General features: G+C 56.1%; 1 protein-coding gene across 2 annotated transcripts in view; it reads right to left on the bottom strand.

The window, feature by feature from the left end:
* The window catches only part of SCUBE1 (signal peptide, CUB domain and EGF like domain containing 1), a 114555-nt gene that overhangs the window by 14856 nt on the left and 75176 nt on the right, over window positions 1-24523 (bottom strand). For both annotated transcript variants that reach the window (XM_023509363.1, XM_003783128.3), the window contains 5 exons: window positions 15339-15455; window positions 10763-10885; window positions 8695-8811; window positions 7072-7194; window positions 274-393 (listed from right to left, as the gene is read on the bottom strand). In XM_023509363.1, the coding sequence (XP_023365131.1) occupies window positions 274-393; window positions 7072-7194; window positions 8695-8811; window positions 10763-10885; window positions 15339-15455 (600 nt within the window). The remainder of the gene's footprint in view (window positions 1-273; window positions 394-7071; window positions 7195-8694; window positions 8812-10762; window positions 10886-15338; window positions 15456-24523) is intronic.

The following is a 24523-nucleotide window of genomic DNA, read 5'->3' as shown; positions in this document are numbered from 1 at the left end:
GGCCTCAGTGGGGTTGCTGAATGACAGGGAGGTCAGGACTGACCCCTATGCTGATTTGTTTCTGCTATGAGACCACAGGTCAGTGGCGGCAGGAACAAGTCATGGCTTTTGCTGAGAAGGACACTGAGGCCCACAGAGAACCAGCAGCGGCCCAGGATCAGGGCCCCGCATTCCTAGCTAGGGCTCTTTCCTGGAGAACACCAGGGAGCAGGAGCCATAACAGGGGAAGAGGCCCTCACACACCATCCCATCCCAGGGGCAGCCTGGAGTTACCTGGCATGAAGAGTGTGTGGCCTGGGCAGGAAAGGAAGCAGGTCTCCACGCCACCCGCCTTGCTACAGGACAGCTGGGCCTGCGGTGAGGTCTTGGTCCGAGAAAGGCACTTGCCCATCTCTGAGGAGAAGGAAGATGTAAGAGCTGACCTGAGAACGGCTGGACGTGGGGAGCTTCCTAGAGTTGTCAGGAGCCTGAGGGTGGGCCAGGAGGGACACCTGCCATGCCTCATCCCATGCTAGACTTTCGTAGTGGGCAGGGCTTTGGACACGGTGGGTCCAGAGCCTTTTGGCCTTGTGAGGATGCTGGACCCAGAGAACTAGCTTAGTCCCTCTTTCCCTTCAGACACTAGTCCTAGCTGCCTATGAGAAGGTTCATGCCCTGTCCCCAGGCCAGGAGCTCCCCGGGGGCAGGCTGAGGTCTCCAGAACAGGTGCCATTCCCATCTGGAGGAAGGAACAGCTGTAAGTGAACTTGAGCTTCTTGGCAGTGACTTGACCTCTGAGCATAGGATGGGCCACTAGGAACCACGTCTCTGGGGCAGCCCCATGACACACCCCTTAGGTGTCTGGAGATGCCCCCCAAAGCTGGTGTTTGTTCATCTTTAGGATTAGAAAGTCCACTAGACCCCTAGAAAAGATGGATATTTCTATAGCCATGGTAAACACCAGAACAGATTTTCCAGAAGTCTAGTCAGTGACAATTGGCTGAAGTGACATGTCTCTGAAGGCCAACTCCTTAGTGACAGTCTCACGTTCTGAGTCAGTGCTCAGTGCGGAGTCACTCCACCGACCAGGCGTCCAGGCTCAGATAAGTCACTTCTTTTCTATGACCAACACAGACTTCTGAGATCTTCACTGACCCAACCCTGACATGACCTGAATGAACTTGCCCCCAGTCTCTGGAAGACCAGCGGCTCCTCGCTCGTGAGCGTGCCTGACAAACACAGCTCTCCCTTACTCAGGCTTCAGGTTGAAGATACTGAGCCATGGTCTCGTCCTTTGGTAGTTATGGAGACTCCTCAAACAGTGTTTTAGAAAATGCTGCCGGAGTCCAGGGCCCACCTCGTCTGTCTGCCCTTCAAGTTGGTCTCCAGGAAGGCAGCTCAACAGAGACCTGAATCTCACTTGCCCTGCTCGGCTCTCACCCTGACTACTCACAACTTTGCTACCAAATGGACAAATGGAGCTCCGACAGGGTAATCAGACCCTCGGTTGCAGGTGGACCTGTACCTTGGGCGTCTGCTGCGTGCTGCTGTCACTCTTTGCTCTTGTTTGACTATTAGATAAAGTTTTACCCCATGAGTTTTGCTGTGCTCTGTCTTGTCTGGTGTCTGCTGGATGGATAAGGGGGAGCAGATGGAGACAGGTTCTGCACGCTTCCCACTCAGTCCAAGGTGGCCCCCCAAGACCAGTGGCCAGAGGTCTGTTCGACCATGGACCAATTTGTGCAGACTTTTCTCTAGGTCCCTTATGAAATCTTCAAGAGGGCCCTCCTGTTCTGCCGATGCACGAAAGGAGGCCACTTTGTTCTCTGGATTCTAAGGTGGAAATTCTCAGGTCATTGACCACAGGGCTCTTTCTAGTTTCTTTCTGCTTGGCTGGGGGAACCTGGGGAACCATTCTGAGCACATGCTTTCGGGGTACCATGGTGATCATCACGGTTTGTTACGCCAGAGCTGAGCTGGCCTACGGAAGCCCTGCAGGCTGATGCTTTAGACTATAATCTGAACTGTGCTCGTCTTCGCGAATGGCCACCCCACTCCCAATGTCCAAATAATGATGACAGACAGACAACCAACAGCTTGGAATAACACTGGTCATTCATGGGAACTTCTGACATGTCTAAACTAATAAATTAGTGCTTATTTTTTATTTATTTATTTATTTAAATTAGTGCTTATTTAAGAGGACCTCTAAAAAGTTAGGAGACAAAATACTGATCACTCAGCAGTCAGCTTCTGTCATTGATACTCCTCGGTCTCAGTTTCCAACCCACCCAGGGCTTCTGAATCGACCTTGGAAGCTTTCTCTTCCTGCTCAACTCCATATCACCAACCACTTAGCTCCATCCCTTCCTGTTCCCATCCCTCGCCTTCTGAACAAGCAACTCCTTCCTCAGGCTTTATGCCATGAAAAGTCACACTGTACAATGTTCCATTAAAATTGCTAAACCAGGGCAGTGCCTGTGGCTCAGTGGGTAGGGCGCCGGCCCCATATACCGAGGGTGGCAGGTTCAAACCAGGCCCTGGCCAAACTGCAACAAAAAAATAGCCAGGCATTCTGGCGGGCGCCTGTAGTCCCAGCTACTCGGGAGGCAGAGGCAAGAGAGTCGCCTAAGCCCAGAAGTTGGAGGTCGCTGTGAGCTGTGTGATGCCACGGCACTCTACTGAGGGTGATAAAGTAAAACTCTGCCTCTACAAAAAAATAAAAAAAAGAAATAAAATTGCTAAACTAGAAAACATATCTATACTGTTTTTTTTCTTCATTAATGACACTGTCTATACTGTTTTTTTTTTTTTTTTTTTGAGACGGAGCCTCAAGCTGTCCCTCTGGGTAGAGTGCCATGGCATCACGCTCACAGCAACCTCCAACTCCTGGGCTCAAGCGAGTCTCCTGCCTCAGCCTCCCAAGTAGCTGGGACCACAGGCGCCCGCCAGAACGCCCGGCCATTTTTTAGTCGCAGCCATCACTGTTGTTTGGCGGGCCCGGGGATTCGAACCCACCACCTTAGGTGTATGTGGCTGGCGCCTTATCCGCTTGAGCCACAGGCGCTGAGCCTGTCTATACTGTTAAAGTTTTATTTTATTTTATTTTATTTTATTTTTGAGACAGAGAGATGGGGTCTTCCTGTCTCACCCAGGCTGGAGTGCAGTGTGCAATCATGGGTCACTATAGCCTCGAATTGTGAAAGTGGTGAATTCCCCAAGCTCGGCTTGGGTTGCCTGGCCTGTACAGCGTGAGCTGGGACCCCTCGTACTCACCCTGGCGGGGCAAGAGCAGGGGAGTCAAAGCAAACACGATGCACGTGCTGGGAGTAATAAAGTCCTCTGTCTCCCGCCCGAGGCTCAGGACTTCTGCCAGCACCCAGGAGACGGAAGCAGGCCAGCTTACTTCCCTGGTAAGTAGGGTAAACCTCAGACCCAGAGTCCACCATGTACACCATGAATTCTACTACCACGGAACATCAGATCCCTCAGGGAAGGTTAAAGTCGCCTGGAAAGCAAGAGGGAAGGCAAACTGACCAGCAGCAAGTAAAAAAAGTAAGAATGTCTGATTGTGTCAGGATGGGAAGGAAGATGGTGAAAGGCTTGAGGGGGTAGGGACAGGATTTGTTTTTATTACTAAAACCACTCAAGTAGTGAGGCTTCCTAATAGTGTTCCTGCCCAAGTTCCAACCTATAACTGTCCCTCTAAGACCATTATCCCAGAGAACACCCTTCCTTTCTCTGGGACAAGGGCCCTATGTGCGTGGCCCAAAGGACAATTAAGAAGGTTATTTTTGGAAGTCCCAGAAAATCCTCTTACACATGATTCTAATTCTAGATGGCTGATAGGAGCCTTAATACGCCTACAATATATACGATTCAAAAACTGAATCCCTGGGCCAAGAGTGTTCACAACATTAGCAGAACAGACATAGAGCCCAGTAGAGTTGACACTGAGTCTTCCCAGACTGCCAGAATTTTTTTTTAACAGAAACATGCCAAGGTTAAGCCATGCCCTCAGGTACAAACTCAACAACACAGGGACATTAAGGACCCACTCATCCTTGACCCAGGAGCCAAGGGTGTTCTCCCATCTCAGAGTGATGGTAGCCCTGCTGAAATCAGCTGATGCATCTTCAGATTTCGTCCTTTACCTGTGGGGCCACCTGCAGAATGATCCCTGCTATGAACTGAAAGCTCCAGTATTTTTTCTGCTTCTAATGAACTAATTACGGCATCTGGTTACTTTCTCCTTCTCGTATTCACATAAGGACCTTTTACCCTCTCCTGAAGGAGAAACTTAACTCTGTGTTTCTGTGCTTCAGAAGTTTTCAGATCCAGAACAGAGCTTTAGGACAATCCATAACAAGTCTCAACTTGATATCAATCACGGATGGGATTGATCTTAAAAAGGAAAAAATCCTAAAATTCATACTGGAAATTCAAGGAAAATTCAAGAATAGTCAGATTAATGTCTTGTGCAACAACCTGGATGATCCTGGAGACCTTCTCCTAAGTGAAGTGTCTCAGGGATGGAAAACCAAACACCAATGTACTCTTTACCAATTGTGAGCTAAGTGATGGGCACATACGGGCACAAAGAGATGCAAAGGCCACTGGGAATCAAGGAGGGGAGGGGTGAAACCCACCCATCAGGTACGGTGAACACTATTCAGGTGATGGGCACACAAAATGCCCTTACCACACCTGTTGGGACACAGGGGGCAATAGGAAGGAACAGGAGACCACACCTGTTGGGACACAGGGGGCAATAGGAAGGAACAGGAGACCACACCTGCTGGGACATGGGGGGCAATGGGAGGGAATGGCAGACCACACCTGCTGGGACACGGGGGGAATGGGAAGGAACGGCAGACCACACCTGCTGGGACACGGGGGGAATGGGAAGGAACAGCAGACCACACCTGCTGGGACATGGGGGGAATGGGAAGGAACGGCAGACCACACCTGCTGGGACACGGGGGGCGGGGTGGGGGGAGAGGGCAGACCACACCTGCTGGGACACGGGGGTAATGGGAAGGAACGGCAGACCACACCTACTGGGACACGGGGAACCTGGGAAACATCATGCTGAATGAAATAAGCCAGTCCCAAGAGATCACATTTTATATAATTCCATTTCTACGAAATGTCCAGGAAAGGCAAATCCACGGAAACAAAAGTCAATCAGTGGTTGCCGGGGCACTGGGACATGTTTCCTTGGTCAGGCCTAGGAAACCTTAGACCATGGTTCTAGACAATCTTCCAGCACCTTCTAATAATACCTTTAGTTATGCTTGTCTCGCTATGGCATGCCTGTTATCCAGATGATTAATGGAGCCTCAGTCCTACCAGATGACTTCAAGACATAAGTGGGACAAAACTATGCTGACTGATCTGACAAATGACCTGAAGGTCAGAGCTCCATAGTGACTCTGCATGGAGGGTTAGTATCACAGTGAAGATCCGGACAAGCATTGGTAGCCTGTCCTATAGCTCTGACTGAGGGAGGCCCAACAGGGGGGCTCAGAAAAGCAGAACAAAAAATTCCTGTACCCCTAGACCGTCAGGCCTAGAGCTGTGGTGACAAGTAAACACCAGCACTGGTGTGACTCCAATGGACCGACCCTCTGGAAGCCTCAGGCAGACTCAGGCAGTGCACTGGTATGAACCCCTGCTTGCCCTGTAGTTAGTATAAGCCATGCTCTACGACTCCTGTCCCAGTTCTGCCCCTGCAACCAGTACGAGCTCCTCCCCAAACTCAACTTCAGATCAGCACTTTGCTTTGTTCATCAAAGTCTTTGTCTGAAGAGCACAGCAATTCCTTACTGGAGTGAGCGGCGTGTTCAGCTTTTTGATTTCAGATATTAACTATATCTCTACGCTTCGATGGGTTCACTCATCCAACAAATATTTACTTTGTGTTTGTTATTGTCAGGCTCTCTCTGAGGGGCCAGGGATACAACAATGAACGGGAAGGCCAAGAATACCTTGTAAACTAATATTCCAGTGAGGACAGCCAGCCAGCCACAGAACAACATGAGCCCATACGTTACATCTGGTAGATGGAAGTGCAGGAGGGGAAAAGACAGCTGGATAGCAAAGAGGGCCGGGGGTGGGGGTGGGTGGGACGGGGCTGCTGCTATGGGTTGGGGGTCAGGGCAGGCCTTGGCCCCCTCTCAGCAAGGGAGGAGTGAGGAGAGCCCCAGAAAGCTGGCAGAGTAGAGCAGGGGCTCCAGCCTGGGGCAGTGAGACTGGTATGAGAAAATGAGGGGGAGAGAGGAGGGTGACCAGGCCAGCTGCGAGTAGCCTTCTGGCCATTCTAAGTGTGGTTTGGATTCTGAGTGACATGAGGAGTCACCAGGAAGGCTCTGATTTAGAACGCTCACTCCAGTGGCCCTGGGGATGTGAGCGGGGTTCCAGGAGGGCAGGCACACGACCCTCACCCAGAGCAGGAGCCAGCAGGCGTGTGCAACGCAGTGAGTGTGAACTCAGAACTCAGCCAGAACTGTGAACTCAGAACATCACCCAGAATTCAGCCTGTAGGTACCCACAGAACCCAGAGTCTACCAGCAGAGGGCGCGTGAACCCTGCACTTTCTGGGGCCCTGCCCTGCCCCAGAGCCCTGGGTCTGGCAGTTGTACAGGCTGAGGGTTTGGAAAGACAGACAGGACTGATGCTGCCTGCCACACCCCTTGTAACCACTGCGGGTCCCCTCAGCTTCCTCCACAGGACAAGAGGAAGCTGGGTGAGGGGGCCTCCAGGTGCGTTCCTCCAAGCCTTCAGACCCTTTGAGACACCAGCAGGGTGTCCAGCCCTATGGCCTTGGCTGCACACTGACTCCCAGACCTCCTCCTTGTGACCCATCTCTGCCACAGGTCCTTGTTTCTGTACCTCTGGCTGACCTAAGCTTGCTGTCACCTGTGACCCTCTCCATCAGCCATATCCCAGCAGCGGAGAACTCCTGTCTAGTAACCCAGGCCCAAAGGAAGGGAGTGGCCCACCTTGTTCACCTCCACCTGGGAAAAGCCCCCGCCCCGCGGCCCCACCCAGGTGCAAGGGGAAGAGCCAGCCAGGCGCCGCCCCACTCACCGACGCAGTCCTTCCTGTTCCAGTGGAGCCTCCTCCCCAGGGGGCAGACGCACTCATAGCTGCCTTTGGTGTTGACGCAGCCGTGGCCGCAGCTCCCGTTGTCCATGCTGCACTCATCCACATCTGGAAGCACAGAGGGGTGTGAGGGCGGCAGGGAGGCGGGGCCGGCCAGCCCCGGCCACACCCACGTGGCTGGCAGGGCAAGGGCCCCCAGGACAGGACTGCTGAACACCCGCATACCACGCTAACAGGGAGCTGTACACGCCACACACACACCCATGCGCGCGCACACACATACACACACGGCACTATGGGCCCACGGACCCCTGGCCGGCCCACACTGGCTACACACATCCTTTCCTCTCGAACCTCAGCAGTTTTCTGAACTCTAGCAGTTGTGCCCGGCCTGGGGCAGGACAGAGGAGTTGCACACAGTTTAAGTTCCCACCCAGCTGGGTCCTGTGGGCAGGAGGGGCCTGATCTCACTGGGCATGGGGAGGGAGGACTCTGGACAAGCCCCCTCCCAGCCTCGGTGCCCCTTCTGGAAAGAAGACAAAGGGAAAGAAGTCACCAACAAGGCCTGGCCTCTGACCAAAGCGCCCACTGGAGAGATGAGGCTGCACGCCCTGTCAGCACTCAGGCTGTCTGTGTGCCAGCGAGCAGAGGCACAGTGAGGAGAGGGGGAGTTCTGAGTCTTTCCAGAAGGATCTGTGGCCCAGCACCAGTAGCCACCCCAGCACCAGCTGTGACCTGATCACTGTATCACTGACCCCACCTGGTCTCCATGCTGCTGGCATAGTGAGTATGGCTACCCCCAGGCCACAGAAAAGGAAGACCCACCGCCTTCACCAGCCTCCCTGCTCAGCACTAAGTCCTGTCCGCTTTGACTCCTGAACACATCTAGAGCCTTCCCCTTCTTTCCAGCAGCGCTTGAGCCATGCCCAGAGCTATCTCCCCACAGGGACCCTGATTCTATGCTTTTACACATGGCAGAAGGAGCATTTTGTGACATGAACTTGGCCATATTATACCCCTGCCCAAACCCTCCAGTGGTTTTTCCTCCCCCACGTCTCCTCAAGGCTCATGAAGCCCCACTTGTGGAGTCAAGCTGCCTTCTCACCTACCCCACCTCCAGACCCTTCTCTCGAACATTCCGGCCACAGAGGCTGCCGGATGCTCCCTCACACCCCTGCTCAGTGCTTTCTCTGCAGAACCCTCTGGAATGTGTCCCCAGTATGACTCAACATTCTTCCTCTAGAGTTCTCTCATTGTCACCATGTGTGGCCCTTCTCTGCTATGACCCTTTGCTAGAAGAAGCTGCCTATGGGGTTTTCAGTGTGTTGGCCGTGTCCCCTTCTGGCTCAGGGTTCTCCAGTACATGTGGATTCTAGGCCTCTGTGCACAACCTGGCCAAGGCCTAGCACCAGCTAGATCTGCTCCCCCTCCCATTCCCCGCTCCCCCTGCTTTGCCTATGAGTCCCTCTGTCCAGCAGTCTACAGCAAGATCCCTCCCAGGCCCACCAAGGTCAAGATCAGGGTTGGGATATGGGGTGCAGTGTAGGTGGCCGTGTGGCCAGGCGCGTGCCTCGGGGGGGAGGTGGCCCTGGCGGGCAGGCTGCAGACCTCCGCAGTGGGTTGTCCCGTAGAGAGTGTAGCCATGGTCACACAGGCACTGGAAGCTGCCCGGCGAGTTGATGCAGATGTGGTCGCAGGTCCGCTCAAAGGAGCACTCATCGACGTCTGCATGGCCACAAGGACATAAAGTTTAGAGAGGAGTTGGAGGTGTGCTGGTTAGGCACAGCCTGTCTCCCTGTCACACAATGCACCTCTGCAGGGACAGTCCCTGGGCCCTGAGGCTCAGTACAGAGCTGATCCACAGTAAATATCAGATTGCGTGTTGCTGCTCTATTCTCCATTTTGACTGATGTTTCTAGGTTAGACACCACCTCACCTCTTCTCTGGAGTTAAGCAAGGTAGAAATAGTTTGGATAGAAGGGATTATCATGAATCTCTGCCATTTTAATGTGAATCTCTCACATCCAACTGTGATCAGAAGTATTGGATCCACACCTGCAGGAAGCTGACTGTGGCTTGCCCCAGAGCCCTGAGGAAGCCGCTGAACTGGGACATGAGCCCAGGTCTCTGGGATGCTAACCAAAGCATATTTTTCTATCACCCCAGGATATTTCTTAAGAAAATAAGGAAAATAGCAGAAATAGGAAGTGGGGGAGAACATGCTACTCATGAAGGGTAGAAAGGGAGTTCTCATATTATGTGAAATTTGATTATGAGCTTCCTGGAAGCCAAGGTAAAAAGGGAAAGGAGAGCAAATGAACCACATGCTGACAAGAGATAGTCTGTCCTAGCTATAAATTCTGAGGAAAATGGCTCCTACAGAACAACTGATGGGGGATCCTGAGGGTAAAGCACACACCAATTTGACATTCCACAGGCACAGCAGTTAAGAGTTCATTCTTTGGGACTGCCCCTGTGGCTCAGTGAGTAGGGTGCTGGCCCCATATACTGAGGTTGGTGGGTTCAAACTTGGCCCCAGACAAACTGCAACCAAAAAAAAAAAAAAAAAGAGTTCATTCTTTGAACACATTATATGACTTCATATGTATTCATAATACATATGTGTTTATAAAAACACTAAGACAAAGAAGGAATTGTGCTCTAAGGATCTGGGAAGGGAGATCTGCGAAGATCTCCTGGTGTTTGTGGCACCTGGGTAAGGCCCTGAAGGATAGGCCAGCTAGGAATGTGGGAATGAGAGTGGAGGAAGGGCTCCACACAAAGGCTGGGAAGAGGCAGCATGGGGTGCCCAGGGGATTGTGTGGAGCTCAAGAGGAACAGGGGAGCTGTCTCAGGTCCCCATCACAAGGTCCCTGAGTGGCGGAGCACGAAACCTTCCCTGATGGACCTGAGGAGCTTAGAGCCCCAAGGCATCACAGGTGAGCCTGGAGGAGGGTGGAGAAGGTACAGGTGGGGATGAGGCAGGGGATGCCAGAGCCTTGGCCTGGAGCCCAGAGCAGATACTGGCCCATCTCTCCATCTCACCTGCTCCTCAGCAGCCTACCATTCTCAGCGGGCAGCTGGGGATACAAGGCCAAGGGCATCCCTCAGCTGGGTGAGTTTCTCTCCCTGGTTCCTCCTGGAAATTCATCCTTCCCAGGGTTCCTTCCCTGACCACAGCCTTGACTGCTCATCCTCTAGGCTCCAGCTGCATACTAGACTCCATGGGACTTGTCTTAGGTTGTGATTCTTGGCTTTGCCACCGACCTCTCTGCCCACCACCCTGGTTCCTACCTGGCACCCAAGACCCCAACGAAGGAACTGTGGGGGAGCACCTGCAATGTGCCACATTGCCCACCAGGTGGCAGCACCCAATCTCTGAGCCCAAGCAGTTCAGTCTCCGGGTCACCTGGAGGGAGGGGCAGGACCTGGGACAAGAGCTGACATCTCCCTGGGCCTCATTCCTATTTATAAAAAGGATAGGTTGGACTGGATGGCCCCTAGACTCATAAAGGACAAGGAAGGGAGGGTGCAGCTAGCACTGCCCAGCCCCACAGAGGAAACTACCCATCTTTTAAGAGCCCGTACAAGCCCAGGAAAGGGGAAGGTGCATTGAGCCTGATGGACCCGATGACAATGGGGACCTCAGGCCCTGAGGGCTGCCTGGGGAGCTCACCTTGGCACGTCCGTTCATCCGTCAGCAGTTTGTGGCCCTTGCGGCAGCCGCACTCAAAGCTGCCCACAGTGTTGCGGCAGGAGTGGTCACAGCCCCCATTGTTGACTAGACACTCGTTGATGTCTGTGTGGGTTAAAGGGGTAAGGAGGAAAGGAGGATGAGCCTGCGCACCTGCCCAGTGGGGCATCGCCTGACCACAAAAGGGATGGTGCTGTCTGGATGTGCCTGCTCCACTGCCTGCGGCTGGCCTCAGGCCCCAGCTGAGCACGCCAGTGAGGGGGTCGGAGAAAGCTGGGTTATGTATGGAGGTCCAGAACTCCACGCTTCCTGGCTTCCAGAGACTCAGCAAGCCCAGCATTAACGACACACAACAGAGAGGAATGGATATCCGCTGTGCCACACAGGACAGCAGGGATGGTGACATCCCTCACGTCCTTTCGTGTGCAGACTCAGGATGGCTATGGGGCTGGAACAGGCAGGTGCCACTTCTGCTGACCCTGATCAAGCGACTGCCTCTCACAGGACCCTTGTCTGCCGAACAAGGGTAAGGAGTGTGCTCACACTGAAGGCCATTGCAGGACTGCATGCACTCACATTCCTAAGGTGCTGGTGCTCAGCCAGCACTCAAATAGTTTTTTTTTTAAAGTAGGTATTAGCAAGGCATGGTAGCTCAGGCCTGTGGTCCCAGCTACTCGGGAGGCTGAGGCAGGAGGATCTCTTGAGCCCAGAAGTGTGAGGTTATGGTGAGCTGTGATCGTCCCATGCTCTCCAGCCTGGGTGACAGAGAGGGACTCTGTCTTTAAAAAAAGTAATTTGGAAAGGTCTTATTGCCCCTATTGAGGAGGAGACTGAGGCTTACAAAGATAAATGACTGGTTCAAGGAGGCTCCTCTGGTCAGTAGGGAGGACTCACTGACCTCCCGCTGCCCCACCCACAGGCCCCACCTGTTTGACCTGTTTCTTTACTCAGCAGTTAATGAACTGTAGCTATATTCTAAAGGTCACCTGGCTCAATCCCATGGAATAAATGACACCCTCCCAGCAATCCTGCTAGCTTTCCTTGCCCCAGCACAGCCCTGCCTGAGTCCCCCAGGCTTTCTCCCTCCTCCTGCTCATCTGGGTTTCACTCTTGGGCCCCCGGCCAGTCTGACATCCTGTGCTGCAAGAGGATCTCCTTGTCCCTGAGGGGGTCCCTTCTTCAGGGACCCAGTCTCGCTACCCTGAAGTTCCTCTTAGGGTTGGGCCTCCAGGTCCCCCTGCTGATCGCCCCCTCCAGACATGACCTAGCAACTGGTAACGCACTAAGAGGTGACCGGACGGGTGCTGGCCTCACCTTGATGTGAAGAAGCATGAAGAGAGAGATGGGAGAGGCTCTCTCAGCAAGGAACACGGACAGGACATCTCCCCGTGGGCAACGGCCAAAGCTCAGCAGAACTGCCAGACACTGATTCCAGTGTCTGCCAAGCCCGTCCTGAGTGTGGTCGCTGGGCCAGGCGCCCGGAGCCCCTGTCTTGTGTATGTGGCACTGCCCCCGTGAGGAAGGTAACAGGCGGGGTCCCTAAGCCCCTCCATGGCGACTGACCTCAGGCCACTCTCACTTCTTTCTCCGCAGACCGAGCAGTTTGGACTCGATCCCTGCACAGTCCCAAAGCAGTGTTCCCAGAGCATGTCACCAAAGAGGACAGAACAAAAAGCCAGGCTGTGGTCCAGGGTATTAGAGGAATGTGGGGTTAAAGAGAGAGGGGCTGCCGTGTTCCAGGCTCTCTGGAAGCCCCTGGGAGGCGAACATGCCATGCAACTCTGGCGGCATCTCATGCGACTTTCACAAAACTGGGAGAGCAGATTCCCATCTTACAGGTGAGTCACAGAACACATGCGGGGGCCAGCAAACCTCAGCCAGACTGTGCGTGCCCAAAGGTGGGCTTCTCCAGCTCATTGCCTGTCTCGTAGCCCCAAGAGAAAGAGACATCAAGTCCAGTGTGCCCCCCAGGATCACAGCAGAGGGGGCATTGCTATCCCTCCAGCAGCTCCGCCTCAGTCAGCCGTGTGATCTTGGGCAGGGAAAGGCAGGTTCCTGCTGCACACCAGGCTGCTAACCTCTGGTGCTTCTAGTGTCACCTGTCCTAGCATCCTCAGTGAGACCAAGTGGGCTGATGCTGCTAAGCAGACAGGGGCCCCAGCCTCAGGCCTTCCGGAACCCCTCAACCCAACCCCTTCCCCATCTGGTCCTGTCCCCTACGGGCTGTCATAGCAACCAGACAGGCAGAGGGAGGCATGTTTGCTTGAGGCCCAGGCTGGTGTAGCTGGCTGCCGGGGGTCAGACTGGGAGAAGCCTCCTCTCCATGCTAGTCCAGGATACAGTGGGGGGTGCTGGACTCACACGGTCCCTCGACCTCTGTTCCAATAAGCCCCCAGGGTGCAGCTTCTTCCTGCCTCTCTCTGTCCCTCCCACCCTCCCTACACCAGGCAGCCTGCATCATTTTCCACACACAGACCTGGCTGAGTCCCTCATACTGCCAGCTGCCTGAGGCCCCAGGCCTCGCAGGCTGAAGCTGTCCCTTTGCAGAGGCTCACAGCCCTTCCCTTTGTAGCCCAGCCCTGGTTGCCTCTTTCCGGTTTGGCTCCTGCCTCAGTGGCCCAGACTCTGGGCACCCCACCTGGCTGCTGTCCACCTGTCACCAGCTGACTCTCCGCAGGGAGGGTCCCATGCCCCTTCCCTACCCTGGGAAGACTGCCCTTCCAGGAACCTATCCTGAGGTTCGCGCCTCAGTTGGCTGCTCCTCTCAGGGCAGAAAGAGGGCCTTGGGATGGCAGAGAGGGGAAATCTGCCCCTGCCTTGGGCCCAGGTCACCCCCAGGGCCCACAGGTGACCACCCAGGCTGTTCACTCACTGAATGAGCAGACAAACTTGTGAGGGAGCCCGGGCGGCACCAGATGATGGAGAAGGTTTGAGGCCCAGAGAGGGGCAGGGCAGGGTCTCAGGTCATGATGGGGACCCACCTAGTGGGAGCAGCGTCCACGTGCCTGAGGGGCCAGGAGATGGGGTGAGCTGCAGGAACGCACAGCAGGGCACTGGCTCCTGCTCCCTCCTGCCCAACCCACCAAGGGCACAGCCTGGCAAGCAGGGTGGGGGACCACATGGGTGAAAGCTTTTAGGGGGAGCAGAGGGCATTGGAGTGTGGGATGGTATCATTTTGGGGTACCCAGAAGGAGGGCCAGCACTGGGCTGGCCAGGTGGAGGGTGGCAAGTGGCTGGGCTGTGAGGATGCCCAGATCTGCACAGACCTCTGGCATCTTTGGCGAGTGATCCTGGCACCAAGTCCATGTGGCAAGGACTCAGATACCACCCACCTGCCCACCCGCCTGCCAGGAAGGCACCAAGGCTATTAACAGGCTGAGCAGTGGCTACAGAAGGGCTTTATTTTCAAATAAACAGGCGGAAGAACTGTTATTTCTGTCAATAATCACCGGGTTCTTCCCAGTGAGCTGGCAGGGAAGAAGTCATACACTGTCTGTTTATTTTTACAGGCTTAAAAAAAATCCACCTCAAACTATTTTAAATCACCCTAAGCTCTGCTTTCAGTATTTTCACTCATGGGACTTTAAGAGCTCCAGGTCCTCTCCCCCTCATGCCGCACCCTTCAAGGCCCCCTTCCTGGCAAGGTCAGGGGAGGAGAGAGGCCAGAGCCATAGGGAGCACAGGGGCTTTGGTATTGGCGGGAGGATGCCCTGCTGAGGGTCCAGGGCTTCTCTGGCTCACAGTCACTGGGCCTGGCCAGGGCGCAGCCAGCTCCCCTCTTTCCAGCTGCCAGGCTCCCCATGTCCTGAGGGTTCTTCACCCCAGGAGACACTAACCCTTTGTGGGAGGAGTCAGGGACCCCGTGCAACTATAAACCTGGTTTCCCTTGCTGCCAGCCCCCGAGCACTGACCCTTCCCCACCTTGCAGCCATTCTCAGACCCCGTGGGTCCCTATTTTCTAAGGTGAACGGGTGAAACCCTTCTGCCTCCTTGTCCCTCCAGTTGAGATTTCCCTGCTCTGCTCACCCAGTGACGATTACGCTGTCCTTGTTCTTCCCAGTACGGCAGATCTGCACTTCCCCAAAGGCCCTGGGACCAACTGTCCCCAGCTCTGAAAGACCCCCTGTACCTAACTGCAAAGCAGGCAGGAAATGAGCCATGCTCCCCGCGGCTTTGGGGAGCCCCGAGTCACTGAAGCCCAGGAAAGCCCACAGTGGAGACATCCGTTTAACTACTTTAACCCAGTGAGCCACCAAATTCTTTGATTTCAGGACCACTTTGGGCCAGGAGCCTACTGGTGTGCCATGGAACTGGGGCTCTTTGGGACCCTGCTGGGGACCACAGTGCTGCCTGGCCCTCCACCTTGGCCTCTCCAACAGCAGAGCCAGTGATTTGAGTGCCCAAGTTCCAGCAGCCACATGCTATCTCCCACCCAGCCCTGTGCTGGGCCCAGCTCATGGGGTCTCCCCCTGCTCCCCCTGCTGCTACCTTCTTCTGGGTTAGGTGAGTGCAGGTGGGGGCTGGCCAGGCAGCGTCCCCCACGGTGCCACACACTGACCTTTGCATGTCTTCCCGTCCGGCTGCAGTGTGAATCCAACCGGGCAGCTGCATCGCACGCCAGTGGCCGTGTCTTTGCATGTCCGGTCGCAGCCTCCGTTATTTACTGCACATGTCTCTGGGGAGGGAAAGAGACAGAGATGCTCGGTCTCCTTGGGCAGAAGCCACTGTCTGTCTTCTCCCCTTCCTATGAGATGGGAAGACCTGGGTTCAAGTCCCAGCTCTGCAAGCCTCTAGTGTGGGGTGTTAAGGCTGCCTCCCTGCGTCTCAGGCTTCCATCTGTGAAATGGGAGAATGACACCATTCCCGGGGGGTTGTGGGTGGAGATCCAGGGTGATGAGGGATGGGATAACTGGAGAAGGCCATGCTTGTGCAAAGGCTCCCATCAACCAGGTCAGAATTGCTATCTGGGGCCCGTGCTGAGACTGGCCTGGCTGGTATTTAACTGCCCAGGGCCAGATTCCTCAACCTTGGCCCTGCCTGGACTCAGACTACAGATCAGATTGGTGGTTACTGGGGGGTGACTGGGGCTGTCGGGCCTGGTCGGTGAGTCCCAGGGAGGGTCTCAGGGCCCGCACACCATCCATCACCTTGATGAGGCTCTTAGCCAACATCTGTTCTCACTGAACAGTAAGCCCAGAGCATCTGGTTTTTGTCCACTTGAAGCTTGTCTAGGGCTTTTTTTTTCTTTTGCAAAATTCAAAGGGGCTAGAGTGGCTGGGGGCATAACTGAGGTCACCATAACCGTCATATGGTGAGAGTGATCCTCCCCAGGCCTGGAGACGGGGCTGGCAGAGCTGGCTGCAGGGATCTGGTGGCTCACACCAGGGGGGCCACCCGCCCACACCTCTAATCCCTGCCACCTGGGTTTCTTCCTGAGCATCTGCAGGGCTTTTATCTCGTGGAGACTGGGCCTGCACGGGCTTTCCTCTTCCCTTTGCTGCTGGAAAGTGGAGAGCTGGCGGGCACCCATCTTTCGTGACCCAAACTCCCCAGCCTGGCCTCACTGTGGCCCCTTGAGTGCCTGCCCCTGGCTCTCCCCGGAACGGTGTGTTCTGTGGGTATCTGTCCTTCTGTGGCGTGTTTCTGCAGGTAGCCTGCAGCTCTCTCCAGAAGGAATCTGGGACGAGCACAGCAGTGAGTACATGAACACGTACTTTCAGAGGCTGGGGTTGCTGTGCACTAAAGCAAATTCATGGTGCCTTTCCTTTGAACCTCACCTGGGCAGGTACGCAGGGATGGGGGGCGGGGGAGAAGGAAGCCTGACATTCCCGTGTGTGTGTGTGTGTGTGTGTGTGCATCTGTGATCCTGCAGGGCCACACTGGTGGCTGTGGAGGCCGCCCATCCTTCTCCTCCTTGTGGCTAATGTCTCCACTATCATGGGGTGTCCTGAGGTCATGCTGACCCCGACACTCCTCCCAGTCTGTCTTTCAGTTTGTCCCCACACATCCTGACCTGCAGCTAGGTACAGGCAGTTCTGTGACCCAGTCCTGCCTTCCCAGCATGCTGGGCTAGGGGCATGGAGGTCTCCTTCCTGCTCGCTCTTCAAGCCCAGATCAAAGGCCACCTCTAGGAGGAGCCTCCCTCAAGCCCCAGGTGCAGAGGGATGGCTGCCTCTCCTTGTACTCGTGCAGCTGGCTCCTGTACCCATGGGGCCAAATTCTGAGTGGCATTTGTCCTGCTTGTGCCCTCATGTCTTCCTGTAGGGCCACCTACTGGGCAGTGGAGGTGGGCAGGTCAGTCAGTCTATAAATCATGGCTGTCCCTCATGGGGTGACCAGACAGGCCATACCTGGGAAATGATGACAACACCCTCTCCCCAAAGGCCGAGGTGAGGAGCAAACAGATGGCCCACTTAAAAGTGCCGGCCCAGGTACTGGCCTGTAACACTTGTTCCACAAATGTTCGTTTCCTCGCCTGTGCTGACAGCCAGAGCAGAATCCCGCCTCCCACCTCAAATCAGGGAGCCTTGTGCTCCCTCATATACTTTTCCAGCTTTTTCCATGGGAGAGCCTTTCTGGAGAGGGGCAGAGGCTTGGACGGGGGACAAATGGCCCTGACAAGTGGACCTGGCCAGGCAGCTTCCAAGGATCCTGCTGGTCTTTCTCTTCCCTGGAGGCCCTGATGGGACTTGGACTATCTACCCTCCAGATGTGCTAGGCCCCTGCCACTGGGCAGGCTGAAGCCGAGAGGGGCTTGAGGCCCAGCTTGAATGGACCCCCACTGCAGGGCAGCCTTTCCCACGAGGCAGTCTGTCTCCCTGTGCTGCCCACAGCGCTGGGGAAGAGCCCTGGGGTGCCCTTGGATACTGACTACCCACCCACAGTCTTGTCAAGACGGCGGCCATGTGCCAGGCCCTGCTCTGCCTCCCATATCTCACACCCCCACCTAAACAGCTCTGGTGCTTTCCACTGCCCTCATGGGCAGGGTAGTGTGTGAGGGACGTGGCCCAGGCCACACAGATGACGTGGTGGAGCTGGTGGGACCCATTCAGCCTGACTGTAACCCTGCATCGCCTCAAGAAAAGAGCCCCCAGCCCCTCTTCATTCCCACTAGTCTCTGCTGGAAGGCCATCCCCACCTACTCCTCCTGAGACCAAGCTTGCTGCTTCCGCAACACCCCTCAACTCCAGCCCCTGCTCTTCCTGCTGCTGCCTGGGCTGTGCCACCAGAGTCCTGTGACTGTCAGGGACCCAGTTGTCCCTCCCCCTGACCACTGCCTCACTCAGGATAACCAGGGAAATGTACATTCGTCAGCTCATGTGATGATGCCCAGAGCCAACCCCCTAGGACTCCCCCTGCACCAGGTCCTGCTGCCCGACTCACCTCTGGCTCTCCCCTGCCCCATCCCCACTGCTGTGCCCACCTCAGCTGCACTGCCCTGAGGCTATCATGGCACGATGAAATATACATTGGCTCCTTGGGCTGAAGTGCAGTCTAGGGACTGAAGTCTACCAGGGCAGGCTGCCTGGGTGGGTTCCAGCGCCTTGTCCCTGGAAGTTTGCAAGCAGAGGCTCCCAGGGGCTGCCAAAGGCAATCAGCCCAGGGCATTGACCCAGTCCCCAATCTGAGTGCCTCAAAAGTAGTCTCACCTCTGTTCCCCAAGGCCAGAGGCCACCCTGACCTGGTGTCAGTCCACCACTGACTAAGCTGAGGTTAAGTAGACAGCCAGTCCTGTGTGCTCCCACAGCAGGCAGTCTTAACTGCAGGTCACCCTAAATGCCAGCAGGAGATGTGAGCTGAGGACTGCAGCAGTGGCATCTCTGGCCTGGGATAAGGCGAAGGGAGTGGGCTCTGGGCCTTCTCTGGGTCCCATCCCAGCACCTCCCACCAGGGGCATGAAGGAGCTGGGGCTGGGGGCAGGTGGCTTCTGCAGGCCTGTGAGCCACACCCCACATGAGGGAGCGAGGTTCAAGCCTGGTGACCTGGATTGCAAAGGGGGGGAGGGCAAGGCTCAGCCTCAGAATTTTGTCCCAGTGATCAGAAGAAAGAATTCCTATGGGCCCTGCGAGGCCTCTGGCTGGGGGCTGCCAGGGCTATTTCCAGGGGCCTGCCCTCTCCACCTGGAGAAGCAAGAGGAGCACCACCGCGCACGGCACAGCCCTTCATAGTCACCAAGGCGCCTTCTCATCTACTGACCTCGGCAGGCCTCATGGCTGCCCTGAGGGGCACACTGTTGCAGACAGGGAACTGAGGCTCAGAAAAGTGAAATAACTTGTCCAACCAGGATTGGTTACGTCATTTGTGGGACCCAGTGTGAAACGAAAATGAAGTGCTTTTGTTCAAAGGTTGCTAAGAATTTCAAGAGAGAGATAACAGGACACAAAGCCAATCGCGGGGCCTTCTAAAGGCAGGGTCCTGGGCCACTGCCCAGGCTGCACCGTGAGGCCAGCTGTGGGTTTGTGCCATATGCCTGGTGGGAGGAGCCAGTACTTGAGCCCAGGGCTGCAACTCCACAGGGTGGGGCTGAGGCTGTGCAAGGGTCTTGAAGTGCAGGGGACTGTCTGCACCCCTGGTGCCCTGGCTTCCTCTTCCATGGGGCTGGGGTGGCAAAGGTGCACAGGGCTGGCTGGGTCTCTCAAGTTTTAGAGGAAATCCCAGACAGAGTAAAAGGCCCAGCCTTTGCTCTCCTCAGAGCAGCTCCTGCAGGGGAGGCAGGATGCTCCCCTGGGCCCCTGTGTGCAGCTGGGCCAGGATCTAAGAGGGTAGCATGGTGAAGGGCAGGGGGATGCTGGGAGCAGCAACTGCCAGCCTTCGAGTGGGTACTGGCTGCTCACACCAGTCCAGAACTGGGCAAGGTCCAGCAAAGTCCTTAAAGGACAATCTCATCAGCCTAGTGGCCAAAACATGAGCTATGGAGTCAGAAAAACAGGGTTTCCTGTGCTGACCATGCAAGCTTGGGTAAGTCCTTTTGCCTCCTGGAGTCATACAGAGATGATGACATTTACCACACGATACTTGCAAGATCCAGATAAGACAGTGGATGTGTGGATGCCTTGTAGGACTGCTCTGGGATGTGATCACATGCTCACTCTGCGTCCCATTTCACAGGACCTCCCCAGGCAGCTGCTGGGTCATTCAACACATATTCCCTAACTGCTCTGTGCAGGGTGGAGCAGCCCCTGGTCTTGTGGATGCTGGGGTCTAGTTGGCAGCACATAGGCCAACTTGACCAGGAAAGGGAAGCTACGGAGAGGACTCTGACACATCTCAGGAGTAGACAGTTCATCTGGGAAGATAAAATGAGGCCCGGACCTTGCCCTTCTCACACGAATCTGGGCCCATCTCTCACACTGCCCGCTTCCCCATCCATAGGACGGAACCCTTGGGCTAACAGACTCCTTAGGACTCAAAGGCCCCCACTCACCCCTGCAAGCTGACCTCGGTCTTGCCCGGGGCTTCTGACTCCCAGGGTAGCCTTGTCTACCGGGTGTTAGCTTCTCCCATTGACCACATTCTCACCTCCCACCCCTCCCTGGCAGACATGTGTCCAGGTGACCCTGCATGGCCAAGGTGCCTGACGAGGGAGTCGGGTGACCTCTGGAGGAATGAAATGAAGGGGAAGGGATCAAGTCCCTGCCCTGTGCCAGCCTGGTGAGAGAGGGAGCCTGAGATGAAGCCGATGTACCTCCAGCAACAGTTAGAGTCAAGGGCACTGGGGTAGCGATGTGGAGGCTGAGGTGGGCAAGCTGCAGGGTAAGTGGGCTCCCCAGCTGAGGCGGCAGTGGGCTGGCCATAGTCAGATGTCCCATGGTGCCCCACAATAAGAACTAGGCATAGTGCCCAGCTCAACTTCCTATGGTGAGCCTGGGAGGTCACTTGGGTGCTTGTCAGCACTGTGGGACCTACCTTGTCCTGGAGGCTGTGATCAGTGCATCTGATGTGGGCCCAGTGCCCCACAGAGACCCTGCATCTTGTATCCTCCCTGTCTCTTGAAGACCTGACCCTGGGGGCACAAGCGGCCCCAGATCCTGGTCAAGCCACATTTAGGGCTGGTCCGCTTGCCCTCTGCCACCAGGGTTGGCTGAAGTTGGCTATGAAGTTAACCACTGGCTCTTCTGTCTGGTCTGCTGATCCTCTGTCCTACTTCCCCTAGCTGATGGCTAAGTGCTCCATGGCCTCCATCCTCTGGGATAAAAGCCAGGCCACCAGCGAGGCCCTTATACACTGGCCCTGGCATCTCTCACCTGGCCTGTCCCGTGAAGGGCCCTGAACGCTAGGACAGCCTGTGACCCATCACTGGTATTGTGTGATAGGCTTGTCCTGGCTCTGTGTGCGGCATGAGGGTGGCTTCTCATGCTACCTTCTGTCTCTTGGCCGAGAATAGTGTGGTGGGGGCCTGGCCCTGTCTACGAATGCCAGCACCCTGGTCCTGACCCCAGTGCCTCTCCATCTCTGCCAGGGACATTGGATCCATCTCTGGCTGACTGAATGCACATTTGTGAGGGCTGTGGACCTTCTAACAGGGGCCCAGGACTCTGCCTTTTCAGCCCACAACCCTGAGCCCTGCTCAGCTAGGCCCTCTGCTGACTTTTGCCTGGCTGTGCAGAAGTGAAAGGGCCCTGCTGGGCTGCCCACCTGAGAACTGCCCCCTCAGGGGAATTTTCTGTGAGGTAAATTTTTGTCAGTGGGACTGTTTTCCAGGGGCACCAGGTTGGTTCACAAGTCCAGGGATGTGCTGAGAGTGGGGCAAGCCACCCCTTCATGTGCCCAGTTGATGCTTTCCACACTGGTGCTTGGAAAGCAGAAGCCACCGGGACCTGAGGACCAGCGTCCTGCAGTCTGCAGCAAAGGGTGGGAGGAGGCCTGAGGGCTGACGGTGCCAGGAGCAGAGAAGATGCCAACCCAGAAGTGAGACAAGAAGACCCTGGGAGAGGCCTCCTGGTCTTTGGAAGGACAGTGGTGGCGGGCAGGGCCACTGCCTCCTCACCTCCTGTCTTTACCCCGGCTGTTCAGAGGAGGGTGCAGGGGGCGCACAGGGGGGCAACGTCACATGCAATGTCTCACGAGTTCACCCTCAAGGGGCAGATGGGGTGGGAGCCTTGTGCCTACCCCACAGCAGGCTCAGGGGACTAAGGCATGGTGAGGGGAAGGAGCTCCTCCAGGTGGTGAACAGCTGGGCTGGTGCTCTTTCTCCCCACAGGGCTGCCCTCCAGCTGTGCGACTGGGGAGGTCTAGGGGTCAGACCCTCCTGCCTGGAACACTCCACAGCAGTTGAGGCTCGCTGGGCACACACACGCCAAGGCCCTGTGCAGAGCACAGGGAGGCAGAACCATCCCGTCTGCCCCTGGAGGGAGTGTGGCGTGGTGTGGAGGGGACGGGGCAAGCCACTTTCCCTTTCTGAGCCTCAGTTTCCTCACTTGTGCAACCCTGCAGGTCTCTGGGAGGCTAAACACGTCTAGGCATACATAGACCCCAGCCCTGAGGCTGCTCGGCAGGGGAAGCCTTGTTCCAGATTCTTCCTGGCTGCCCTGGGGACTGGGCCAAAGACAGATCTACCCGGGGCAGTAGGAGGCAGTGCCTAGCACCTGAGCACTGTGGGGGCCCTCAGCAGGGATGCGTCCCTCAGCCCACCCCTCCTGCCTGGGCACTGCATGGGGATGGTGGCAGGGGCGGGGAAGCTGGCATTTGGAGCCCACATCTCCAAATTTGTCCTCGCCCTCTCTAGAGCTCCTGCCTGTGAGCTGTGTGGGCCTCCTGGAGAGGCCTGGACCGTGGCCCCTGGACAGGCTCCAGAAGGTGCTTCTCAGTCCTGCTGTTCTCCGGGTTTCCTACCAGCCCACAGCGTGCTCTGACCAAGGCCACCTTGCTGCCTGGGACTTGCTGGTAGGGTCTGGCCTCTACCTGGTATCACGGGGTGGCCTCTCTCTGGCATCACGGGGTGGCTGGGTAAAACAAATGCTCATGGCAGGGAAGGAGATGGGAGGGATGGGCAGCGGGAGGGTCACCCGCTTCGTGCCACACACAGGCCCAGGTGCTGCACAGCCGGTGTTTCATCTGCAACCTCTTTTTGAGGGAGACAAAAGTGAAGCTCAGAGATGCTGCCACAGGGCCTGGGGTGGGGGTGGGGGGCAGTGCAGGACAACAAACTAGACAGGGGAGTCATTTTCTTTGATGGAAGCACAACTCAAATCACAGGTTTCTCTGCTCTAAGAATAAATGCACCGTCCTTAGGACAGACACAGGCTGCATGAGCAACCTCCAATAGCTCACCTTCCTAAGGCCAGGCTAAGCCCCAGTCTGAGCCTCCACTGCCACCCTTAGTTGGCTTCAGCCAGAGATGCCCAGGGGCAGGGGCAGAGACCGGGGGGGCTCGGGGGCCGGCCAGCAGTAAGGGCAGGCTGAGGGGCCAGTGGGCAGGGTGCAGAGGGGCCTGGTCGCACACTGGGGCTCCTCCTAAGACTACAAGGACTGTGCTGCCTTAGGTGCCTTCCATCTGTGGGTACAGGGGACCGCCAGTGTTACCACTCCGGGGTCTGTCTGGGTGTTGGTATAGGACTGGGTCCAAAAACAGGAGGGAGTAGGGGTGTGACTAGGTGGAAGAGGCAATGAAGTCACCTCTGGAATGGCTTTGGGGCCCACTTGGATGAGTGACCAAGAAACCCAGGAATGAGTTAAGGTGGGGGCTGAGAGAGGGGCTGGGAGAAGGGAGGGGCTGTGTCAGAGTCCAGGCAGAGGAGCCAGGGCAGGGCAGTGGTCTTGGGTATTTGGACACTGGTGAGGAATAAGGCCCAGAAAGAGCATGTGGAGCTCAGTGTGTCCAGTCTCCCCTGGCATGGGGTGGAGCATGAGGGACCCCTCCAGCCAGGCTTGGTCCCAAAGTGGCAAGGCCCCAGGATTCCTGGTTCTGCCCAATTTACAGGGTGTCCCTGGGTGGGCTTTAGTGTCCCCACCCACTTCTTTTCTCTACCAAACTCTGCCTGGCACTGTGCCCTCCCTCCCTGTGCCTGCCCCAGCCCTGTGTGTGTGAGACAGTAAACTGAGGCAGGAGCTCAGCCTCTAGCTGACCAGAGAATAGCCACGACTTGAGACTAGTCTAGTGACTAGGGTGTAGCCTGGCCAGCCGATCCTTCTCTACTGGAGCCCAGGCCCCCAAGTCAGTGGGCAGGGAGGCCCCAGCTCAAAGAAAGGCCATCTGTCCCCCCCCCCCCCCGCACTGTCCTCTAGTTGGGTTTCCTGCATCTGGCCTTAGGGAACTGCTTTGTGTCACCACCTCACTGGCAAGGACTCAGAACTGTCAGAACCCCTTCCCACTGCCAAGCACATTCAAGCTCTGGGTCCTGCCTTTTCTCTGAGCTGGACACCTGGCTGTCTGAGCAGTGAGGCCCCTCCCATCCCTGGCACCTCCTCCAGGAAGCCTTCATTCATGAGTAAGCCAACCAGCCAGGTTCCAGCTGTGGGCAAGGGCCCATGCTGCGTGCTAAGGGGCACCAAGCTGGTGCAGACCTAGCCTCTATCCCCAGCAGGAGGGTGCTGGCAGAGGAGAGTGGGCAGGGAGGGCAGGTCCAGTGGTAAAACCATCCAAGATGCGCTTGGGTAGAGGGATCGGTGGCAAGATGGGCCCATGGGACAGAGGGTGGCTTCCAGGAGGTGTATGGATGTGTGGAGCAGGGATGCTGGGACACAGGTTGGTGAAATTAGGAGTGACCAGGACCCTGGAGGTGGTACCCACAGAAGAGGAGGACA

The sequence above is a fragment of the Otolemur garnettii genome, unplaced genomic scaffold (assembly GCF_000181295.1).
Source record: "Otolemur garnettii isolate 467f Iridium unplaced genomic scaffold, OtoGar3 scaffold00007, whole genome shotgun sequence".
Classification (NCBI taxonomy): domain Eukaryota; kingdom Metazoa; phylum Chordata; class Mammalia; order Primates; family Galagidae; genus Otolemur; species Otolemur garnettii.
The sequence above is the reverse complement of the archived record's forward strand: the minus strand, read 5'-3'. Positions and strand labels throughout refer to the sequence as shown.